The following is a 22,933-nucleotide window of genomic DNA, read 5'->3' as shown; positions in this document are numbered from 1 at the left end:
GATTTTATATACTGTTTTGCAGTGCAAGACTCTGAGAGCAGCCCAAGAGGATGGAGTTTGATAGGAATGTTGGTCTCATCTGTTTCCTCAGATGCCCTCTACATGTTTCATATATTTCCATTAATAAGACCTCCCACTTCTACAAGACCTCAAAGCACTTAACACATTAACCCTCACAACCTACCTCACACTGGTATTTTTATTGGCCCTACTTCACAGATCAGGAGATCTATTTCCCCATCTGTGGCAGCCCTCCTCCCACACTGTTTTTGGGTGAATTCCCATTATTTTTGGTTTGACATGTGGCCACATCCTCCCTCTGCCCCACTTTTTCTGGTGGTAAGAATGTATGCAATGGAGACTTGTGTGCTGCTGATACAGTGCATCCTACCACAGGGTTGAGGGGGGGGAAACTGAGGCACGGGGAACGTATCCAAAGTATTACATCAAGTCAGGGGGAAGATCAGCTGTCTTAATTGCCAGTTCCCTGTTATATCGAAATAAGTGCTCTGCCTCCTTCAATGCAGTGAGCTCATATGCTCCCCCAACCTATGACTACCTTGCCTGGCTTCAGTTTGACCCAGAGTTCGTTTTCCGGTCTCCGTAGCTCTGTGGTGAGTGTGCGATGCGCGGCATACCAGCGATGCACAACATCATAAGGCACTGTGTTGATGACAGCTCGGTCGTAGTTATTGTACCTGGGTCAGAACAAAACAGAAGAGACAGTCACCATGGATCTATGAGCAGAGCAGAGCCAGATATTCCACAGGAAACCTCTAGAGTCTAATGCACAAAGGACATCTTTAGGAAGGCCACAAAAAACGCATTGGGGTTGCTCTGTATTTATGTAGTAAATATGGCAGGGGTGAGGTGGGCGAAGAGTGGGGATTTAAGTAGGAACAAGTTTAAATCCAAACAAAACTATCCTCACTGAATTATTTTCCAAAAACAAAACAAAACAAACACCATGCCACATTTCTGTTAATATTTTGTTTTGGATTTTTTTTTAAACCTGCTGGGCTCAAATGACCTGATTGGGTCCCTTTCTTATAAAAACCCCTTTAAACTACAATTGACAATTTACCCGGTGCAGGGTGAAGTTAGAGCACTGCAGTGCAAGACAGAGGCAGCATCATTTAAGTGACTTTCAATCACTCATTTGCCAGCTTGGAATGCTGGGAGGGTGAAATTCACCCAATGGAGAGAGCCAGCAAAAGGCCCCCACACCAGAGTGATTATTTCTTTATGGTTAGCAAGTAGGAACAAAATAAAAAATGATGCATGGTTATTGACCTGTATGTCAAGGGATACATGGGTATAAACTCAAAGCGGAAGATCAACCCTGATGTATCATGGAGAACCTTAAACTCCTCCTGTGATAATAAAAGGAGATTGTGCCGGAAGTGCATGTGCAATCTACTATCTTATTCTCCAATCAGTGACTAGCTCAACACTGTTTTGGGAATACCAGTGCTTGAACAAACTGACCAATCAGCATCCTCAGTAGGAAACAATCAGTGGAAGCCTGCTTCAATGCTATGTACGTTTAATGAAAGAGAGGTACAGGGAGCAGGGGTGAATGTTTATAGTTCATCTTAGGTGCTGTTATGAGGTACAGAGATGGCAAACACAACTGATCATCATCCAAAGTAAAGAGCACAAGCTGGACAGCTTGCATTCTAACCAGAATCAAAGACTCAATACAACTTGGGCTAAGTTTTACCCCACCTCCCTGTAGACGAGGTGGAAATTCAGAAAGACCTATGTATAAGGGGGCCTGATCCTGCTGGCACTGAAGTCAATGGCATGACTCTCATTGACCTAAATAGTGCAGGATCCAGCTGAAGAGGAAGACTTGTGCCACCTGCAGTCCCCCTGCAGAAAGATGACTGTGCAGGGCAATGGGTGGGTGCACTGGGGTTGGCAGCTACTCGCAGTCTGAGATTTAAGAGCCAGAGTTTTCTGTTGAAATGTATAGGGTGTTTGGGCTTGTGGCTGCTTGCCCAGGAGATGATGCTCTGAAAATTCCCTGGACATCTCCCCATTGTCCGTCTGGAAATTTGGCAGGCATGGAATTGCCACATGTAATTGTTTTAGACATTTATAATGAATGGCATGGGTAACCACTGAAAAATAAGTGTGTGGAAGTTGGTGAGAATTACGTAAAATATTCAGATTAGAATAGTGGCTCCCACCCTTTCTGGGCAACTGTCCTCATTTTTCAGATGAAAGCCTCGCCTGTAGACAGGGCCCGTCCCCTCCCTTTCAGCCGAGTGTGCTGTAACCCATATTACAGCCAAGGCTGTTTCAAACCCAGTCTTGCAACTGTTCCGTTGCAGGGCAGACAGCTCGCAGCTGAATGGGAGATGGTCAAGAAGTGGCATTGCCAGAGCTCAGAACAGAGGCTTATCTTTAAAAGATAGGGTAGAGAGCCTAAAGTACCAGTTAGAAGAGCCGGCAGCACTGGTACATGGTTCAGTGGCTGGGAGGGCAGGAGAATATGCAGGATGTAGAGGAGAGTGGTTCTATCAGTCTACACTGTGCAACAGGACCAGCGTGCTGGAAAATCCACACACGCCTTTAATGGCTGCTCCCTCCTCTCATCTCCCCTCAAACAATGGTGTGATCCATTATTTCTCACCTGATCAAATAGAGCTCATTGTTCCAGGGGTAGATATTCAAAATTGGCCCAACCCCAATCATGTGGTTGTGACAGCCCACAACATTCTCAATGTACTCATGTTTCAGCGGCACCTTGGTGAGGAGCTCAAATTCTTCAGGAGCTCGCTGGAGAACCTGCTCTGCTGCATAGAAGCCATCCACCAGCAGCGTCCTGCCACCTGTCCCTTCGTGCTTGAGGCAGTGGAACACCTGGATACTGCAAAGGGGGAGAGAACACACAACACAAAGGAAAATCCAGTCAGTCTGTCACATGGTAGAGAATGAAGTCATGTGGGTTGTTATAGGAAGTTAACCACCAAGATAGGGGAATGAACCCGGGAAAGCAGCAGCTCACGACAGCTTCAGAGTCTCTTTTATAGTATACTTCATTTAATTGGGACACCTGCCAGGGAACTGAAATGGCCCAATAGCAAGTGGTAGATGCTGCTGTTTTACTATGTCAGGTATCATACATTTCACTGAATGAGGACAGAGCCAGCCAGTGCAAAATGCTAAGAAGTATTTAACCCTAATATATAAGTAGTTGTGAAATTCTAAAGCCCAATCTTATAACCAAAGTTATTAATTAAACACTGCAGGTTTATTTAGTACATTGTTTCCTCCGCCCCCCGCCCCAACTGAAGTCTGAAATGGCTCCTTTTCTTACTACGGATTAGAGGACATGCTAGGACAGGGGTGGGCAAACTTTTTGGCCTGAGGGCCACACAGGGGAATAGAAATTATATGGCAGGCCATGAATGCTCACAAAATTGGGGTTGGGATGCAGGACGGACTGCAGGTTCTGGGGTGGGGATGAGGAGTTTGGGGTGTAGCAGGGTGCTCTGGGCTGGGACCAAGGGGTTCGGAGGGCGGTAGGGGGATTAGGGCTGGGACAGGGGTGAGGGAAGGGGTGCAGGTTCCGGCTGGGGGTGCGGGCTCTGGGGTGGGGCACGGGATGAGAGGTTTGGGGTGCAGGAGGGTGCTCTGGGCTGGGATTGAAGGGTTTGGAGAGCGGGAGGGGGATCAGGGCTGGGGAAGGGGCGTGGGAAGAGACTCAGAGGGTGCAGGCTCCGAGCGGCACTTCCCTTCCTCAAGCAGCTCCTGGAAACAGTGGCACGTCCCTTCTCTGGCTACCATGCGGGGGCGCAGCCAGGCAGCTCTGAGTGCTGCCCCATCCGCAGGCACTGCCCCTGCAGCTCCCATTGGAGTGTGCAGGAGTCGGAGTGGGGCCATGCTGCAGCTTCCAGGAGCCGTGTGGTGCAGCCCGATGCAGCACCCCGTCTGGAGCGCTGGAGTGGGGCCGAGCCATGTGGTACGGCCCCAACCCAGTGCCCCGGCTGGAGCGGGGCAGAGCCATGTGGTACGGCCCCTGACCCAGCGCCCCGGCCGAAGCGCAGCCAAACCGCTGGTGCTGCCCCGACCCAGCGCCCCGGCCGGAGCAGTGCCGAGCCACGTGGTCCGGCCCCTGACCCAGCAGCCCGGCTGGAGAGGGGCTGAGCCACATGGTCTGGCCCCTGACCCAGTGCCCCGGCCAAAGCGCGGCCGAGCCGCTGGTGCTGCCCCCGGCCGGAGCGGAGCCGGGCCGCGTGGCGTGGCCCCCAACCCAGCACCCCGGCCGGAGCGGGGCCGGGCCGCATGGCGTGGCCCCCAACCCAGCACCCTGGCTGGAGTGGGACCGAGCTGCATGGTCCGGCCCCCAACCCAGCGCCCTGGCTGAAGTGCCGGAGCAGGGCCAAGCCACATGGTGCAGCTCGCGGGCCGGATTTGGCCCATGAGCCGTAGTTTGCCCACCCCTGCATTAGGACATGGCTTAATTAAAATACTGTGTTACAGTTTCTACAGCAGTTTTTACAACGATCAAATTGCTTTTAAGTACTATGAACTATTCCCAACCCAAAAGAAGATTCACCCTGGATTTTAGAAGTTCAACAGGCATAAAACTAATTCCTCTAGAAAATGCCTTAGAACAAAGTTAGTTTAAAAAAAAAAAAAAAGCAAGCTTTGGAAAAATAGGGAAACCAAAGTTAAAGTTCTACTTAAACCACGAATGTCTCTCTCAGGTGCTCATCATCGTAGCATCTGAGTACCTCACAAACTTTAATATATTTATCCTCAACACCTGTGAGGTATGGAAGTGCTACTGTCCACATTTTACAGATGGGAAACTGAGACACAGAGCCTGAGTGAGTTGCCCAAATCACAGAAGGAGTCTGGCAGAGCAGGGAAATCAACTCAGGTCTCTTGAGTCCCAAGCTATTTCCTAGCCATTGGGCCAGCCCTCCACAAAATATTGCAAGGTGTGGAATTGCTCAGATAAGGGAATCCAAACAACCTGAACTTCACCCCTCTACCACCTCCAATGTATCTTCCCCATTTATTTCTCTTCAGACCTACTTGGTAAGGTGTAGTCTGACAGATAGCACCCTCCAGCCACACAGGGCTCCCCAGCACCAGTTTTATGGGTTGACAGTGATATAAAATTATTCTGCTTAACTGCCAGGGGGCAAATTTGTCACGTACACATGGAAGATATACAGCTATTGCTATGTCTTAACTCAGGAAGTTCCTTCCAGAGGAAATGTAGCCAAACTCCAAACCTGGAGACAATGGACTTTTCTGTGCATGCGTCCTGTAGATAAACTGCTTAGTTTGCAAAATAAGCAAGGAGGAGGGGGCAAGTAGCTGAACAATAAGGGGTCATAAGAGGGGCAGATACATAATTAGCAAGCTACATGTATGGTAATGATGGCAAATTTTGGCCAATCATAGAGCGATAGATTATCATAAGCAACTGCATATAATGCTTTGGTGTAAGTGTTTTCTTTGTTCTTGCTGACTTATGAGCTCGAACCCAATTGCAATTGAAATAAACGGATCGCCCCTCCCGGGGCTCCTTGCTTGGCTAGCTGTGCCCGTCTCTCCTTATTCCTCAGCTGGAACGGACAGAAATTTCTATGACAACAGTTTCACCCATTAATTTACAACCACCACTTTCTGCAGCACTCTGTGCCTTCTCTGGAAGTCTCCGGTCCAATTCTAACTGACTGGTCCTAAGTTTTAGGAGGCCCCATGAGAAACGGTGTGCAGTGATCCATCCAGCTCATTCATCCAGCACCTGCAGCTTCTCTCTGTTGGGCTCTAACTATCCCTTTACACCCACAAGCTGCAAGAGACTTCAAAACTGGCACTACCCATTCAAAGGCAGATCTCCTGACAATGGGGAAAGCTGTTGACAGACCAAGACAGCTGCAGAAAGGTTGCTTGATGACACTGTGTCTTTCAAAAGGTTAGCATCCTGTAGCACCTAGAGGTAATACTGCCTGTTCATTTTAGGATATCAAAACCAGAGATAATGGTGGAGGCCATTGCAGACAGCGACACACTAGGGAGACAGGTTTCTTTCAAAGCACAAAGGAACATCAATAGCTAATGATTAGCAGTTTCTCCAGCTACTGGTTTAATCAGAAACCTTTACTACTCTGCAAGAAATAATACCATTCACTCTTAAGGACTTTTTTCTATCTGTTTCAGTGGAGTTTTCATTGGACAGTTCCTTAATCAAATCAGCTGTGCAGAGCATACTACGCAAAAAAGGTCTCAAAATAATGCCCAGCTGTTCATAGAACATACTAGAGCAGCCTTGCTCCTGGGTGACCAGCATGACCTGTGCTTTGTGCAAGTACTCCTCTCCCACATACAGGGCATACTAATAAATCATTATTCACTTAACATCTCTTGCTGCTATGCAAGTTACTCCTTGCCATCTAGACCTTCTGTGCTAGTTTCATTGCCATGACAGTACATGGGATGTGAACTGGGCAGCTGGAGCTTAACTCCGGCAGGCAGTTTTGTAGGTTCCCTCTACCCTTCCTAAGGGCTGCTCTGCAGTTCATATGCAGCCAGAGGATCTCCCCCGATTACTCCTTCCTCTGCTTTCAAAGCTCCATGCTGCAGTTGCCACCCTTCAGATGATTAGAAATAGGGATGTAACTATCCATTAAAAAAGTTAACCGTTTAAATGTTTAAAATTATGACATTTAATCGGTTAACCGATTAAAGGGAGAGGGGGCCTGAGGCCGCTGTGGCTGGGGGCTGCTTGCTGCGGTTGGAGGGTCAACAGTTAGGGTCGGTTAACCAGTAAGACTAATGCTTACCATTTAACCATTTTAGTATTTTACAGCCGTACTTAGAAAGTGCTCAACAACACTGGTCCCTAATTGGGCCTTCGCCTGGTGACTGAGGGAGCTGTCTCTGCAGCATTCCCAACCTCCTGCCATAAAAAGACAGACTGAAAATGAAGCCTTGAGTCTCCTGCACAACAGTGTGATCAACATTAGGCCAGCTGCCTTTTTCTCTCAGGGCATCAAAACCTGCATCACAAACAGGGTATAAAGTCTACAACACAGGGACTAAAACTACTTGTGAACACAGAGTCTGGGAATGAGCATTTAATGAGCATGTTGCAGTTCTGAACATATTGAAAATGGAGACAGGCATGAACTTTGGAACTGAGGAGTCTGAGCAGCAGGCGGTTTAACTGATGACAGTAATACACCACTGGAAGAAAGTAAATCCAAACTCATTTGAAGTTTTTGCTCAGATCATGTGTAATGATGGTATATAAGTCAGCACAACCCACACATCACAGCTTACAAATAATCAGTCACTAATATGCAACTTGTGAATTTTGGGATTCTGGAATCCATATATAGATTTTCATAGTAATTTTACTAACGCTGTAAAGCACATAAACTGCAAGGTAGTTGGGTGGCTGGGCCTACTATATATGGTCATATGGCCAACTTCATCCCAAAAGAGCACCAAAGAAGTACCTGAGTCACCTTGACAGCAAGATGTAGTCACCCAAGAGCCAACCCACAATAAGAATGTGTCCCTGAAGGACCAGGAAGTTTCAGGTGGGGAAAAAAGGGGATTTAAAAAATAAAGCATGCTGCCAGATTCCTGAATAAAACAGGATTTCAGTGCAGCAGTACCATACTGTTGGAATGGGTGAGTCTGTTTAGTGCATGGCTACGGTCTAGAACCAGCCAACCCACTTATCAAAAATTCTGCCATTAGAAACTTCAGTCTAGTAAATTACTCTTGTCCTTTGAGCTGCATCTTTGGGAACCAGCACAAGCACTTACCCACAGGGCTCCTGGAAGTAGGTGGTGTCAGTGTGACGATCCAGAGCCAGTTTTGTGTATGCTGTGTCTCCCCGGGAGAAGTCAGAGGTGAAATACCACATTCTACCATAGATGGTCTCCCTGGAAGAGAAAAGACAGGATCTGATCAGGTGTATATCACAGAGAGGCCAGTAAACACAATTGGTGTGGCACAAATTGCTTTAGGGAACATCCTACCTGTTTTCATAAGTGTATCTGTCATCATCCCCCAAAGTGTACAAGTTAGAAAGTCAGAATATCATGTGCTGCATATTTTATAATATACATTAAGTGACTTTCATTACTAATGTCTCAAGTGAAGGTGCTTCCACTACTTTAAGTATTCAATTCCTCTCTCTCATAACAGAGCCCCAACCTCTCCTGTGTAACCCACATAGCCTTTGAAGTCTCATAACCAATATCCTTCAAGCAGATGAATGGGTCTACTCCTACAGCATTCCTATAAAATCAACAAAAGCCTCACTCCTGAGTCATGAGAGGCATTCCCACAGTCTGAAGATGCTGACCCTCACACATCACATCCTCCCTTCCACCCACCTCCTCTGGGATTGCACAGAATCCCTGCTTGAGTTTCAAGGCCCCCCGAGTTTCCCATCCGACACCCACTCTCCAAGCCTTGAACTGTGGGGAAGGAAGATGACCAGCAGCGGAGGAAATAGGCTGAAGACAAGCAAATTGTACTGGTAGAAAGCTGAAAAGCACTCAGCCCTAGATCCTCAAAGGTATGTAGGTGCCTAACTCTCTTTGATTTCACTGGGAGTTAGGCACCTACATACCTTTGAGGATCTGAGTCTCGGGTGCCACAGTAATGAGGCCTATAAGTACCTAGACAGATAACACATATAAGATTCCCTTGGGAACCCATCAATGCCACTCCTTAACCAGCGTGAAAAGAGTGGCAGTTCCATGATGTAAATCTCTGCACTGCTGATGGCCTGGGGCACATAAGCTGTTTCTACAGCACTCAGTCTGGAGACAGCCTGAAATTCAAACCCAGGCTAGACTAGTGGGGTTTTTGTTTTGTTATACACTTGAAATATCTTTCCCACACTTCTCTTTTCGAGCCAACTATAGATTTTTTTTTTTTAATCTTTCCAGCTCCCAGGCCCACGGCTGCCCTCCCAACCCTTCATATCAAAACAGGAAATCTCTCTCCTAGTGAAGCTCAAATCTTCCCAGTCCAGCACTTACTCACTGCTCTGCACATTATCCATTAGCACAACAGTGGCCAGATGCTGCCTATGCAGCTCCACAATGCCATAATCCTAGCTTTAATAAGGAGGTGGGGCTCGTGGACATGGCAGGTTCTACAATGCAACATTCCATCTTGAACCAAATGGCCTGGCCACAGAGACTGCAGGTCCCAGTATGTAATACTTCACCTTGACTGGAGTTATATTCTGGGATCGAGGGTAAGAGAAGGCTGCACCTCCATACGAAAGAGAGAGACTACAATCTGCTCGTTATATGTGTGGCCCTTGGAGCTTCTAGAAAGTTGCACGTGGCCTTCCTTAGGGCATCTCTAGTTACCTGATCAAGCTGATCCTCTCTGCTAAGATTTCCGTGTCCTCTTTGGTGGGGGGGGACGTTTTCTACAAAAGCAATGCCATACAGCAGGAAGTTTTGCAGGAATTCTTTCAGGCCCTCTTTTGTCTCCAGGAAGTTCTGGCAGTCCACGGAGGGCACTTGGGCTTGCTGATAGATCTCAGCATTCCAGAGAATTCGAGGATGCATGACCTGCTGCTTCTGACCCTCATAGCTGTTCTTCACCAGCCACTCTAACCCATACCTGGTCACATGACCATCTGGCCCTGTGATAAAACAGAAAGCGTTGTCGCCACTGGAGCTTTGGGGTGATCAGCCAGTTAAAACACGGGATTGGGATGTAGTCGTCACCCTATAATTTTGTCTAGCAACTGCTTCTTACTGTGGAATTAGATTTTTCTTGGACAAGTTACATGAAGAAGTTATCTTTGAGGTTACAGTGAGAAAGTGAGCATTTGATACACCACATTGCTATTTCATATTTCAGTGCACCTGGTGGCTCCTTTATTTGCATTACAAGTTCTAGTTCCCAGCTACACTACTTTTATTTTAGTCTTAGGGCTCCATATTCTGGCCATCTCCCCAGGTGTGACGTGGTGCCTTAGTCAAAGTTCAGAACAGAATGCATCAGCTTTGCAGTCCTATAACCTGAAATCAGATCCATTAAAACCCCTTAGACAGTACAGAGTGGTAATGCACCAGGAATCAGGCACTGGTAGCACAGGAATGGTCTGAATAAACTGCTGAGCTCTAACGGGACAAATCTACAATCACTCCTCAGGCAGGAGAAAAAGTGACAAGTTGTGGAGCCGAGAACAACTAGTAGAGGATAAAATAGGAGACAGGAGTTCTGATCAGACCCTCACATTTAGGGGGGAAATGTAAAAGAAAGGAAGTCTTTCATCTTCTAATGTATTGTTTGAGAGTCTGCATTTTCTCTTGTTCAAACAAAACATATTTGGGGAAAAAAGGAAACAGAGCTTTAGATTCTGAGGGAACGTTTACAACTATAGCACAGGCCAGAACCACACTCTGTTCTCAAGTCATCTGTTCACACCTAGGTCTCTTCCCAAAACAGCACTTGATCCAGAGATAAGCCTGGACTTCCCCAGGAAACGTAATAAAAATGTAAGCCCTTAACTGTGATCCATCAGCATTCTTTGCCACAGCAAGATCGCCTTACCATCAGCCTAAGAATGTAAGCTAAAGAGCACCTATGGGGCACTGGGAAATCTTTACCATATGCCCATATTCAGTTCTTACATTCATTTAGATTTTTTTTTTTTGGTGGGGGACAAAAGGGCACCACTTGTTTTGTGACTACGAAGGTTTGATTTTGTCCTATTTAAAAAAAATATGCTTTAAAAAGTCACCTCTCTGAATTTTATTTTTTTCTTGTTAAAAAAGAACACACAAGAGAAGAGAAAAAAAATTATTTTGAACTTTGTTTACTTTGTGCAATGACTATACACAAAGTGCTGTCAAGCTGAAATGTTTCCCCATTTGTATGGGTCTTTTAACACAACCAACAGAGGAAAGCAACAGTATATAGTGGGAAAACATGTTTCTCAATCACAGGAATAGGCAGGGGACTGAGGTAATGTGTGGGACCTGAACCTACTTTGAAACGTTTCTGAAATACACTAGGTTTCTAATGGATATTGTTTCTTAAAGACTAAATCAGCAGTTCAGCTCTCACAAACCACTGTGTAACAAGTTGTCAGCGTGCATGCAAAAAGATGCAAAACAATGAGACTGTGTCTAAACAGAGACGCTTACCACTAGAGTTATAGTGCTATAACTCCCTGCATGGACACACTTACTATGGATAGGTCTACACTGCACTTTTGTCGGTAAAACTTTTCTCAGTCAGGGGTGTGAAAAAAAATAAAAGCCACCCAACTGACAAAAGTTTTACCCATGAAAAGCACCTGTGTGGACAGCGCTTTGTCGGCAGGAGATGCTCTCCCGTCAATAAAGCTACCGCTGCTCGCTAGGGGTGGTTTTATTTTGCCAGGAGTAGAGAGCTCTCTCCTGCCAGCAAAGAGCAGCTACACGGAAGACCTTACAGCAGCACAGCTATGCCGCTGTAAGGTACACAGTGTAGACATAGCCTAAAAGAGTGCCTGTCATAACTATAAAGGGAAGGGAACAGCTCTCTGTGTACAGAGACTCCAAATCCTTTTACCTGTAAAGGGTTAAGAGGCTCGGGTAACCTGGCTGACACCTGACCCGAAGGACCAATAAGGGGGCAAGATACTTTCAAATCTTGGGGGGGGAAAGGCTTTTGTGCGTACTCTTTGTTTTAAGGGGTGGTTTGCTCTTGGGACTGAGAGGGACCAGACATCAATCCAGGTTCTCCCCATCTTTCTAAACAAGTCTCTCCTATTTCAAACTAGTAAGTAAAAAGACAGGCAAGGCGTCTTAGATTTACTTTGTTTTCTCAACTTGTAAATGTACCTTTTTACCAGAGTGTGTATCTTTGTTTGCTGTACTTTGAACCTAAGACAGAGGGGGGTCCTCTGAGCTCTTTAAGTTTGATTACCCTGTAAAGTTATTCTCTATACTGATTTTACAGAGATGATTTTTACCTTTTTCTTTAATTAAAAGCCTTCTTTTTTAAGAACCAGATTGATTTCTCCTTGTTTTAAGATCCAAGGGGGTTTGGATCTGCATTCACCAGGAGTTGGTGAAAGGAGGGTGGGAGGAAGGAGGGGGGATGGTTAATTTCTCCTTGTTTTAAGATCCAAGGGGGTTTGGATCTGTGTTCACCAGGGAATTGGTGAAAGGTTTCTCAAGGCTTCCCAGGGAGGGAATTCTTGTGATGGTGGCAGCGGACCAAAGCTAAGCTGGTAGATAAGCTTAGAAGTTTTCATGCAGGCCCCTACATTTGAACCCTAAAGTTCAAAGTGGGGATACAGCCTTGACAGTGCCTTTTTCAGGTTTAGCTTATGTCGCTTTGGCAGTGGTATAAACTAAACTGGAAAAAGGCACTCTTGTAAGAATGGGGATTTATAATTATGCCACTATATCACTATGACTATAGCAGTATAGCTATGCCAGTAAATTTCCCCATGCAGACAAGCCCCAAGTTTCAGATCTCCACTAGTGAGAAACAGCTTTTTAGACACATTGAAAACACGCTGAGAGTTTCCTTTTCAGTTAAAAAGCAACACAACCCTGAAAATGATTTAAGGCATGTGCTGATTGTAGAAAGCACCTAGGGACATCTCGCAGAATGACACTCTTCAATGTTTACCTTGGCTGCAGCTGGGCCCCTTCAGAACATTTAGTGCAGACTCCCTTGACTTACATGTTAGAAAGAGCGTGGTCTCATCCACTCGGATAGTCTTTGGTTTGATGCACAGATCCACACTAGCTGTGTCTAAGCTGCGCTGGTTGGTCTTGCTGTTGTAGCAGGATGCTGAGCGGCAGTGATCACGCAGCCACACATAATCAAAGCGCATCAGGGTCTCTGCGTACCTGAGCTCTGGGAAAATAGATAGTTAAAAGAGTCCTTGGTCAAACAAGTTAAAACCAAGGATTTGTCTACACTGCAGCTGGGAGGTGTAATCCCCACTTAGCTAGACATACATGTAAGCGCTGTGCGAGCTAGCACACCAAAATAGCAGTGTGGCCACAGCGGCCCAAGTACATATCAAGGATTTCAGACTTAGGCAGCTAGCCTGAGCCGTCGTGGCCACACTGCTATTTTTAGTATGCTAGCTTTATCAGAGAATTACACCTCCCAGCTGCCATGTAGATGTACCCCAAAAGGCTAAGAACCCCACCTGTATAAGCCCACTTGCAGCAACTACAAAGTCTATTAGTATTTACCTTCAAACCACTGCGCACACACACTATCTATCTCCAAGGGGTGTTGTGAATATTAGGCAAGTGTTATTTTAACCAGGGCCTAATATTCTATAGATTGTTCGATTCTCACTGAGCCCACAGACGTCCCCTCCTGCGACACTGTTGGGAAGGAAGACTGCAGCTTAGCCATGCTGGCCACGTACCTAGGCAGTTACTTATTCCTTTCTTCCCTATTCCTTGACAGACCAGACTATTTCATTCCCTTTGCAGAAGTGCTGTCCAGCAACTATCCGAGATAAGATGCTCCCTTCAGTATGGCTGAAACCATATTGCTAACTGGCAATTGTATAGAAATACAGAAAGAGGAAAAAGTCCAGCCAAATAGGATAGGTATAAATCAACAGGTCCATCTGAATACAACGGAAACCACTACTGCACTGGCACTAAGCTGGACACTGAAATATTCCTTGACCCATAGCATGGCAGGGTGCTTTTGCCTTTCTCCCATCCCCAAACAGCTTAAACCTGTCTCAGCCAGCTCTGATATCTTTAAGAATGTCTTTGTGTAAGAGGAGAGTCCCTCCCCCTCTAGTCCAGCTTGGCTTTTGAAATCCAAGTATCCAGATCCATATGCATTGCATCATCCTTTGGACCAAAGGTATCTTAAATACTGGGCAATTTCCTTTAATTACATACTTAAAAAAGAGACGCTTTCAAATAGAAAGGTCCCCTAAACTAGCCTCATTTGCAGGGCCCTACCAAATTCATGGCCATGAAAAACACGTCATGGACCATGAAATCTGGTCTCCCCCTTGAAGTCTGGTCTTGTGTGTGCTTTTACCCTGTATTATACAGATTTCACAGGGGAGACCAGCATTTCTCAAATTGGGAGTCCTGACCCAAAAGGGAGTTGCAGGGGGGCTTGCAAGGTTATTTTAGAGGGGGAGGGGATCGTTGTATTGCCCCTCTTACTTCTGTACTGCCTTCAGAGCTGGGTGGCTGAAGAGCGGCTGCTGTCGGCAGGTTCCCAGCTCTGAAGACAGCGCCCTGCCAGCAGCAGTACAGAAGTAAGCGTGGCAATACCATACCATGCCGTGCTTACTTCTGCACTACTGACTTCAGAGGTGGGTGGCCAGAGAGTGGCGGCTGCTGACTGAGGGCCCAGCAGTGCAGAAGTAAGGGTGGAAATACCAACTATGCCATTCCTTACTTCTGTGCTGCTGTTGACGGTGGCTCTGCCTTCAGAGCTGGACTCCGCTCTCCAGCTCTGAAGGCAGTGCTGCTGCCTGCAGCAACGCAGAAGTAAGGTTAGCAGTACTGCAACCTCCCTTACAATAACCCCTTGTAACCACTCTACAACTCCTTTTTGGGTCAGGATCCCTACAACACTGTGAAATTTCAGATTTAAATAGCTGAAATCATGACATTTACTATTTTTAAATCCTCTGATTGTGAAATTGACCAAAATGGACCATGAATTTAGTAGGGCCCTACTCATTTGATATGCCCAAGGTATATCTTGACATGGTGACTGTATGTATCCCCGTGGGCTGCGCTGAAAGGCTACACATGGATAGTGAATTGCCTTCAGGTAACATATAGAGCAGAATTTAGCTAAGAAGTATCAGGTATAATTTAAACACTGGAGCTATTAGGGGGTTATTAACTGGTCTGTCAGCTGCCTTACCAGTCTGCTTCTCTGTCTGACAAGGGGCTGAAGTGGCTTGCTCAAAGCCACGCAGCAAGTCAAGGCTGAGATGGGATTAGAACTCTGCCTTAGCCTGCTAGACTGGGCTGCCTCAAAACCATTAGGGCATGAAGATGACCTGGTCCCATACGTCCCTGAAAATACCAAACCAAACCTCTAAACCAGAGGTGGGCAAACTACGGCCTGCGGGACCCTCCTGCCCGGCTCCTGAGCTCCTGGCCCGGGAGGCTAGCCCCTGGCCCCTCCCCTGCTGTTCCCCCTCCCCCGCGGCCCCTGGGCAGCGGGGCTGCGAGCTTCTGGGGCAGCGCAGCTGCAGAGCCCGACCTGACCCGGTGCTCTGTGCTGCGCAGTGGCGACGGCGTGGCTGGCTCCAGCTCGGTGGCGCAGCTGTAGCACCGCCAGCCACCGGTGCTCCAGGCAGCGCGGTAAGGGGGCAGAGAGCGGAGGGATTGGATAGAGGGCAGAGGAGTTTGGGGAGGTGGGCAGGGGTCAGGCTGGTCAAAGGGCAGGGAACAGGGATCCCGGGGGGGCAGTCAGAAATGAGAGGAGGGGTTGGATGGGGTGGCGAGGGGCAAGGGTTCCGGAGGCAGTCGGGGACAGGGAGAAGGGGTGGTTGGATGGGGGAGAGGTCCTGGGGGGGCAGTCAGGATGGGGGGGGGTTGGATGGGCCAGAGGGGGCAGTCAGGGGCAGGGGTTCCGGGGGCAGTCAGGGGACAGGGAGCGGGGTGGGGGGTTGGAGGTGGATGGGGCAGGGGTCCCACGGGGGCTGTCAGGGAACAGGAGAGGTTGGGGGGGGCGGATGGGGGGAGGGCCGGGCCACGACCCCCTCCCCTAACCAGCCCTCCATACTATTTCCGAAACCCAATGTGGCCCTCAGGCCAAAAAGTTTGCCCACCCCTGCTCTAAACCATATAGTAAGAGGGCTGCGATCTGACTCTACTCTCACTTACACTAGTGGAAATTAAGAGTGACTTGACTGAAGAAGCACCACCACTGTAAAGCACGATCAGAAAAGGCTGCCTCCCACCCGACCCACACTGAGAGGTGGACACACACCAACACACGTGCACGCGCATACACTCTCTCCCCTTACCTAAATGATCACCATGTAATTGCCAGGCACAGTTCAGAGACGCTGGGGCCATATGGTGCCAACGGGATACAGCAGGGAAGCTCTTTCTGTAACAGGGTTGCCATGATATTTGGTGTCCACTGCCTCTATTCAGCAGGCACTGGGTGCTGGAGAATAGATGTGTCAACCTATGGCACCACATACTGGGGAAATTCAAGAGGAAGGAGAGACACCAATGTTACTATGGCTGGTTCTATGTTACTATTTATCTTTATTACAGAGGTGGCAATCAGGGCAAAGATAGGGTCAACCCAAAATAGTTTACAGTCTATGTTACTGACAAAACACAACAGCTAGATGAAAGACAAGTGTGGGGAGGTGAAAGTAACGGTAATAGGAGCAAGTTTAGGTGAAGCCTGGCAGTGTGCCCAAAGTAGCACTGAGTTGTTTCAAGTTACATAGAATCCACCATGTTCTCTAGTACAAACCAGCAAGTGACCCGTGCCCCACACCATCTACATAGCCATCATCAGTTGTACAGTGAAAATAATTTAATATGCTTCCGGTTTTTAATTAATACTTTTTTTTAATAGGGAGCTTTATTGCTGAACTAATGAACTTTGAATACTACTACTACTACATTCTCTCAATTACTACACAGCCACACAGGTTTCTAAGCTTAAATCAGAACCCACCCAGCTGTTTTGTGGCAGCAGGAATCCACATCTGTTATTATAACAACACTGACAGGGCACCCATCACAATGATATCTGGGTGCCCTTTACCCTGCTTTCAATCTACAGCTTTAGATCAATAATATTAAATATAGGAATGTTTGGAAAATATAACTGCATCAAGCAGGAGATGGAGAATATAGAAAGTGATTTTTATCTTTCATTTTAATTCTCATTTTGGGTGTTTCCTTCATCATTTTATCAATCAGAAAGAAGGTTTACCCTAACTCTGCTCTGATTTGCCATACCTTTCTATTCTTCTGAACACCGAGCCTGATCTCATTTCCAGCATCTCCACTTAAGGCTTTACTTGTTCATGGACATCCAGATGCTGGTAAGAACCGCAGCAATACAGAGGCTGCAAGTTTCCAAAGACCAGATCCTCAAAGGTATGTAAGTACCTAACTCTCATTGGAGTTAGGCACCTAAGTACCTTTGAGGATCTGGGTCCAAGACACTATCTGCTAAGCGGAGGAAGTAACTAGGCTACTCTCTCTGAAAAACACCTGCCAGTCTTAACAGCAAACAGAATGACCTTTGTAAAATGGAAGTTGTTTGAGATTAGACATAACAGAATTCTAAGGTTAGAATATCAGCAAGATGATTAATTGAACTCAGTCCATAAATTATTCATAGACAATAGGAAACAACAATCAGGAAGTTGCTAATTCTGGTGGTTACTAAAACCTAATAATCCCTCTTAAGCAGGCTGCAAGCAAGCAGACTGTTTTGCTAATCATCTGCTTTCATCTTAGAATCAAAGTGTTTTGGCTCAATGCAGTGGAGGGGGTGGGGTAGAAGGAAGGCAGGGAAAAGAGAAAAGTATGCTGCTGCATTACAGGCCTGTGGCTTGGGACAAGCGCTTTTGAAACACTGAATTATCACCTTAAGTGCCCAAGCATGAAAGACATTGAAAACTTGCATGCACCACCACTCCTAGTACCAAAGTCATCACCTACATTATTCCTGTATTAGGTGATACCATGGTTCGGAAATCACAACAGATTGGCCAATGTTAAGTTTTTAAATGGTGTCCAATGTACACCAGTTGAAGGGGGGAAAAAGGGGGGGGGGTCAGATAAGTTGCACTTTGGATACTTTTCATTCAAGGATCACAAAGCACTTTACAAACAACGACTAACTACGCTTCCCCTGCTCTGAGAAGTTGGGAAGTATTCCGATTTTACAGTTGGGGAAACTGGGGCACAAGCAGGTCACTGTGAAGCAGAGACTACAACCCAGGAGCCCTTTGAATCCAACTCCCTTGCTCTGACCATCCGATAATGCTCCCATCTACATCAAATTAATTAGTGAATCAGATATTTGTTTCAATCCTAAGTACCCAACATTACCAAGAGCCAGGTGCCACAGGAAGGCCTTGTCTAAATGAACACTAGTTTGTGGCAAGCTGGAGTGTAAATCTAGCCTGAAGTAGGCTGTCTGCTGTCATGCACTAGGTGTCCATGAGGACCCTGCTGCCACACAGTTTTGTAGTGCGCTTTAATTTATGCTGCTTTGATATGGGAGTAGATCAGTATGCATTAGGGAACTTTTAGTGAGTGGCAGCAGGATTCACATGGACACTTAGTGTGCAGCAGGCTAGTGCAGGGTAGACCAACACCCCAGCTTGGTCTGAAAACTAAGCGTTTGTTTAAACAAGCTCTGAGACAGTGCAATGGCTACACACGAAAGTGACAGGTTTCAGAGTAGCAGCCGTGTTAGTCTGTATCCGCAAAAAGAACAGGAGTACTTGTGGCACCTTAGAGACTAACAAATTTATTTGAGCATAAGCTTTCGTGAAAGTGAGTTAGCCAGGTCTCATTCTAGTCTCTAATTATTAACTTCACAGAAACACACAATGTCCAGTAGGTGCTCAAGAGAAACTGAGGCCAGAATGGCAAGACATAGTGCTACAGCTCAGGAATAAGGTGCCCTGGCAGAGCTGGCTGAGGAAAGATGACAGTGCCTGCTTTTCCACTATGTTTGGCTCTAGCCAGCAACAGTCAATCGTTTTTGTGGACAAAATTCGTACTTCTAACATCAGTAGCCCTAAAAAGAGAATTAGCCAAATCTGGTGAAAAAACTTTACAATAATGAAATGGCAAACAAGTCTTCAAAAGATGCTACCTTGAGCTCAGCAGTTAACTATATGATATTTATACAATTTACAAATCCAAACTGTATAACATACTATTGTACACACTGAACCCGAGACGATATCCCTGAGACTCTCACGTTGGCTTTAAAAAAAAAAAAAAAATCTAGACAGTTTTTGCTCCTTAGATCTGTTTTGCATAAAACAGGGCTAACAGAAACAGCTTAACCAAGAATTGGATTGCTTCAGATTACAAATGGGTGGTTCTTTAGGTGAGATACACACTTCTGTATTAATTGTCAGTTATAAACTAGTGCAGAAGAGGGACAAAAATTACCTAGCCAATGTAAGGATAAAGTATCTCGTGCTTTGATATCAAAGTGTCGAGTAAATAAGACCAAATGTATTCAGTTCTGAAACACTCTGCAAGGACGACACAAACTTTCATTTTGGTGAGCTGTAAACTACAGATTGCCGGTCAAAAGGCTAATTTTAGCTAATGACTTCGATGAAGTTCAACTAGCATGTTAAGAAAAAGCCCAGTCTAGCTCAACACCATACCATTCATTTGGTATTTCATGACAACCTCTCCTTTCATACTATATATTAAAGAGCACAGTGGTTCATTTCAGCTTTTGGAGCATCCACAAGTTTAGCTGAAAGAAAACCACAGGGTCTATATACATTTCTATATACAGAACACAAAATAGAAAGATTGCTGCTACAAACCTGTTAAGAAAACAACCTCTACCTTTGGGAGCTTGAACTGTAGTTATCTCCTTCCACACCCAATCCTTTTATTTCCTTCCTCTTTCAGTATCAAAGGTTGCCAGAGAATAAAAACATTTAGTGGGTAAATGATCTGCTTATCTAATCCAATCAGAATCATACTGTGTTTCTGCTCTGTTGGCAGGAATCAGTCACTGCAATAAGTGCATTCTGTGTATTTCATTCAAGTCTCAGTTATGGATATTAAAACTAAAAGGAGAATTTGAGAAACTGAAACCAAAAATCCATATACTAGAAAGCATTTACATTTACCTTGGGTGCCAGTTTAACGAATCCTGACTGAAAGCAGCAAGTTAGACCTGTCCTCATTAAAATTAGCCATTTAGACAGCTAAATTTTCTTGTATTCAGCTTACCTTTATACTGTTGACCTTTAAGTTGTCCACATTACAGACAGACCTAGTTATCAATGCAGAGAAGTGCAATGGCTTGAGGCGTCAAGACAAGGTCCCTTAAGATTCAATAACAAGTGGGTAGTTGGAAGAAGCAGCTAAACCATCTCAGCCTGAATCCAAATGATCAGAGGAGTTTCAGATGGGAGAGATGTATTGGATCATCAAGCCCATCCCTCTACTAGGGCAGGATAGAGTTGTACACAGAGAACTTAAGATATTGTTTTACATGATTTATCCAAAAGGCCAAGATTAACAGGAGTGAGAAAGATAGAAACATGTCAATAGAATCTTAACCCAAGACAAAGAGTATGGGGGTGAGAGGGAGAGACTACTAGGGAAGGGAATGCAAAAGGGTGAAAAATTTAAACATACCGGCACCACTGCTTATTTAGGGTTTTTAAGAAAAAACACCATAGCACAGCCTTCTGGAGAAAGAGTAAAGAAACACGTTTGTTGCTATAGGAGGCATAGGGACTACAGCTGCAAGTAACAGAATAGCCTCTCTGCAGAGGATACAAGAAGAACTTACAGTGAGTGAAATCAGATGGCCTTTCAGGTCATTTATTAAAGTGCTTTCAATTCCCATTTCAAGGAAAGAAAAATATTGAGCAAAGGAAGTTAGTTAGGATCCAAGTATTTTAATCAATACAAGGACTTTTATTTTTTTTGGGGGGTAGAGTATTAAATGAATCTGTGATCTCCATCCAGTTTTTAGCGAGCAGATCACCATCATCCCACAAAACCCCACATTATACCTGGCACTACCTGGGAAAGAGGATTTCATAGTCCAGTGCTGTTAATCCAGCACTGTTTAAACACAACAACATTTACTCGTAATCAATGGGGCTGCAAACTCTTGTTCTAATTTGGCTTTTAAAAAAGGTTTTCATCAAATGCTGAATGGCTCATATTTACTCTTCCTTTAATTAATCCTTTACTTTCTTACAAGCTTCTAACTAAAACCAAATGTTTCCAATTAATGACTTGTTAATGTAGGAAATAGGACAGAATTTCAGTATTGCAACCAACAAACATTAGTTCTGTTTTGTTTTTTAAAAAGCAAACTGTTCCCCTAAGCAGCCTGAGGAAAAATATATATTGTCTGCAAGTCTCAGCCAGGATAAATATTCGGTGTTGGTTGCCTGGAGAGACAGTTGCATCTTTAATCCAGAATTTCTATGTTGCTTTAGAAAATGCAACCAACCATCCTGAGGCCGCACTATTAGAGTTAAAATAACCTTTGTGAAGAGAATACTGACTAAACAGGGATAATGCCGAAGGCTGATAAGGAGATGCCTCCCTTAGGAAGGTTACCATTCAATGCCAGGGGTAAATGAGAGAGTTAGTAAAACTATATCAAGCACTGAAAGTCCAATCATAAACCACGTGAAATAATTGATAGGTACATAAAACTCAGTGATGATGGGTGTCTGAAATTACATGGATGCTCATAATGCATTTCCTATAGTAACATATCAGCAGTTTTAAGGATTTACGGAGCACATGTTACACAGCACAAGTACCACTTATAAAACACCACCACCACCACCACCACCACAAGTAGTGGATAACACTTTTGTATCAATCTGGATTATTTTCTCTGCCAAGAAGCAATCTTCCGGATTTACTCCACTACACTGCAGCAGCAGGCAGTTTTCCACACTGGATCTCTGCTATGACAAATCCCCCACTCCCCTTCCCCCCACAATTAAGGTTATGTCAACAGTTAAGTAGCCAGTAAAGACATCAGGGGACAATGTCAGCTTTGCAATTAATTTTGCTAGAAACGAAAGCCATAAACCAAATACTGGTGTTTAATGCTGACTGCTTGAGACAAGACCCACCTTGCAGTAATTGTATCGACAGAACAAGACGCAATGGTCTCAAGTTGCAGTGGGGGAAGTCTAGGTTGGATATTAGGAAACACTATTTCACTAGGAGGGTGGTGAAGCACTGGAATGGGTTACCTATGGAGGTGGTGGAATCTCCATCCTTAGAGGTTTTTAAGGCCCGGCTTGACAAAGCCTTGGCTGGGATGATTTAGTTGGTGTTGGTCTATGAAATCTGCCAACTCTTAACTCATTTGTATCAAGACTTTCATCTGCTTCTTTTTAAAGACCACAGCACATGATTCTTTCTGTAATTCTCTTTTCCAGCAGACTAACCCTCTTTTTATCACCCCCACACATGATCACATTTACGATAGTACTTACTTCGTTCAAATGGTCCAATTTAACATGGTTCTATTTTTGCTGGGTCTGTACTTTGACACTAATTAATCCTGGACTAAATGCAGGAAGGCTAGCTCTCAACATGTCAGAGGTGTACTGCCACCTGCTGGAGAAGAGATAAAAATAATGCCCTCCCCCTTAATTAACTATCACTGACAGAAGCATAGAGAAACCTATTGTAATTCACAGATCAATAAAATTTGAAGTAATAATCCCTCTGTGAACTTTGGGTCAAACCATATTAGAAAAAATTGCACTAACATGGGTTTGAACTGTAGTGAAGACAGGGCCAAAATTTATCTGGGTCCAGGGCATTTTGATAAATGCAAATCAGAGCAGACCCAACAAACTGAAAATTCTTGCCTAGTTTGTATGTGTGTTTTTTCCATTATTTCTTCTACATAGGAAAATATTTAACTTTCTTATAAAGTTAAAGGTGTCTTCAGCACTAAAGTTTTATATCACACATCAACATATGCTCAGGGTTTGATTAAAAGAAGCAAATAAAATACCCCAAATATTTTATAACTCTGCATGCTATCATAGAAGTTATTTTGTTATAGCCAGAAGAGTTAATAATCAGACACCCTACTGGACTAGAATCAATGTATAACTGAGTAGAGAGCTCATATGTAATCTAGTGGCAGCATATTCTAGTGGACTAAGTTTGGGACTAGAACTATGGACACAACACTTAACATC

At 45.1% G+C, this 22,933-nt stretch overlaps 1 protein-coding gene across 1 annotated transcript in view; it reads right to left on the bottom strand.

Moving 5' to 3' along the window:
• The window catches only part of TMLHE (trimethyllysine hydroxylase, epsilon), a 38,568-nt gene that overhangs the window by 2,127 nt on the left and 13,508 nt on the right, over nucleotides 1-22,933 (bottom strand). The window contains 6 exon segments of the mRNA XM_024199091.2: nucleotides 560-698; nucleotides 2,642-2,878; nucleotides 7,809-7,928; nucleotides 9,378-9,430; nucleotides 9,432-9,658; nucleotides 12,706-12,882. Of these exon segments, the coding sequence (XP_024054859.1) occupies nucleotides 560-698; nucleotides 2,642-2,878; nucleotides 7,809-7,928; nucleotides 9,378-9,430; nucleotides 9,432-9,658; nucleotides 12,706-12,859 (930 nt within the window). The 5' untranslated portion in view covers nucleotides 12,860-12,882.

This window comes from Terrapene carolina, unplaced genomic scaffold (genome assembly GCF_002925995.2).
Source record: "Terrapene carolina triunguis isolate 2854851 unplaced genomic scaffold, T_m_triunguis-2.0 Scaffold983, whole genome shotgun sequence".
Taxonomy (NCBI): domain Eukaryota; kingdom Metazoa; phylum Chordata; order Testudines; family Emydidae; genus Terrapene; species Terrapene triunguis.
This window is presented reverse-complemented; position numbering and strand designations above follow the sequence as displayed.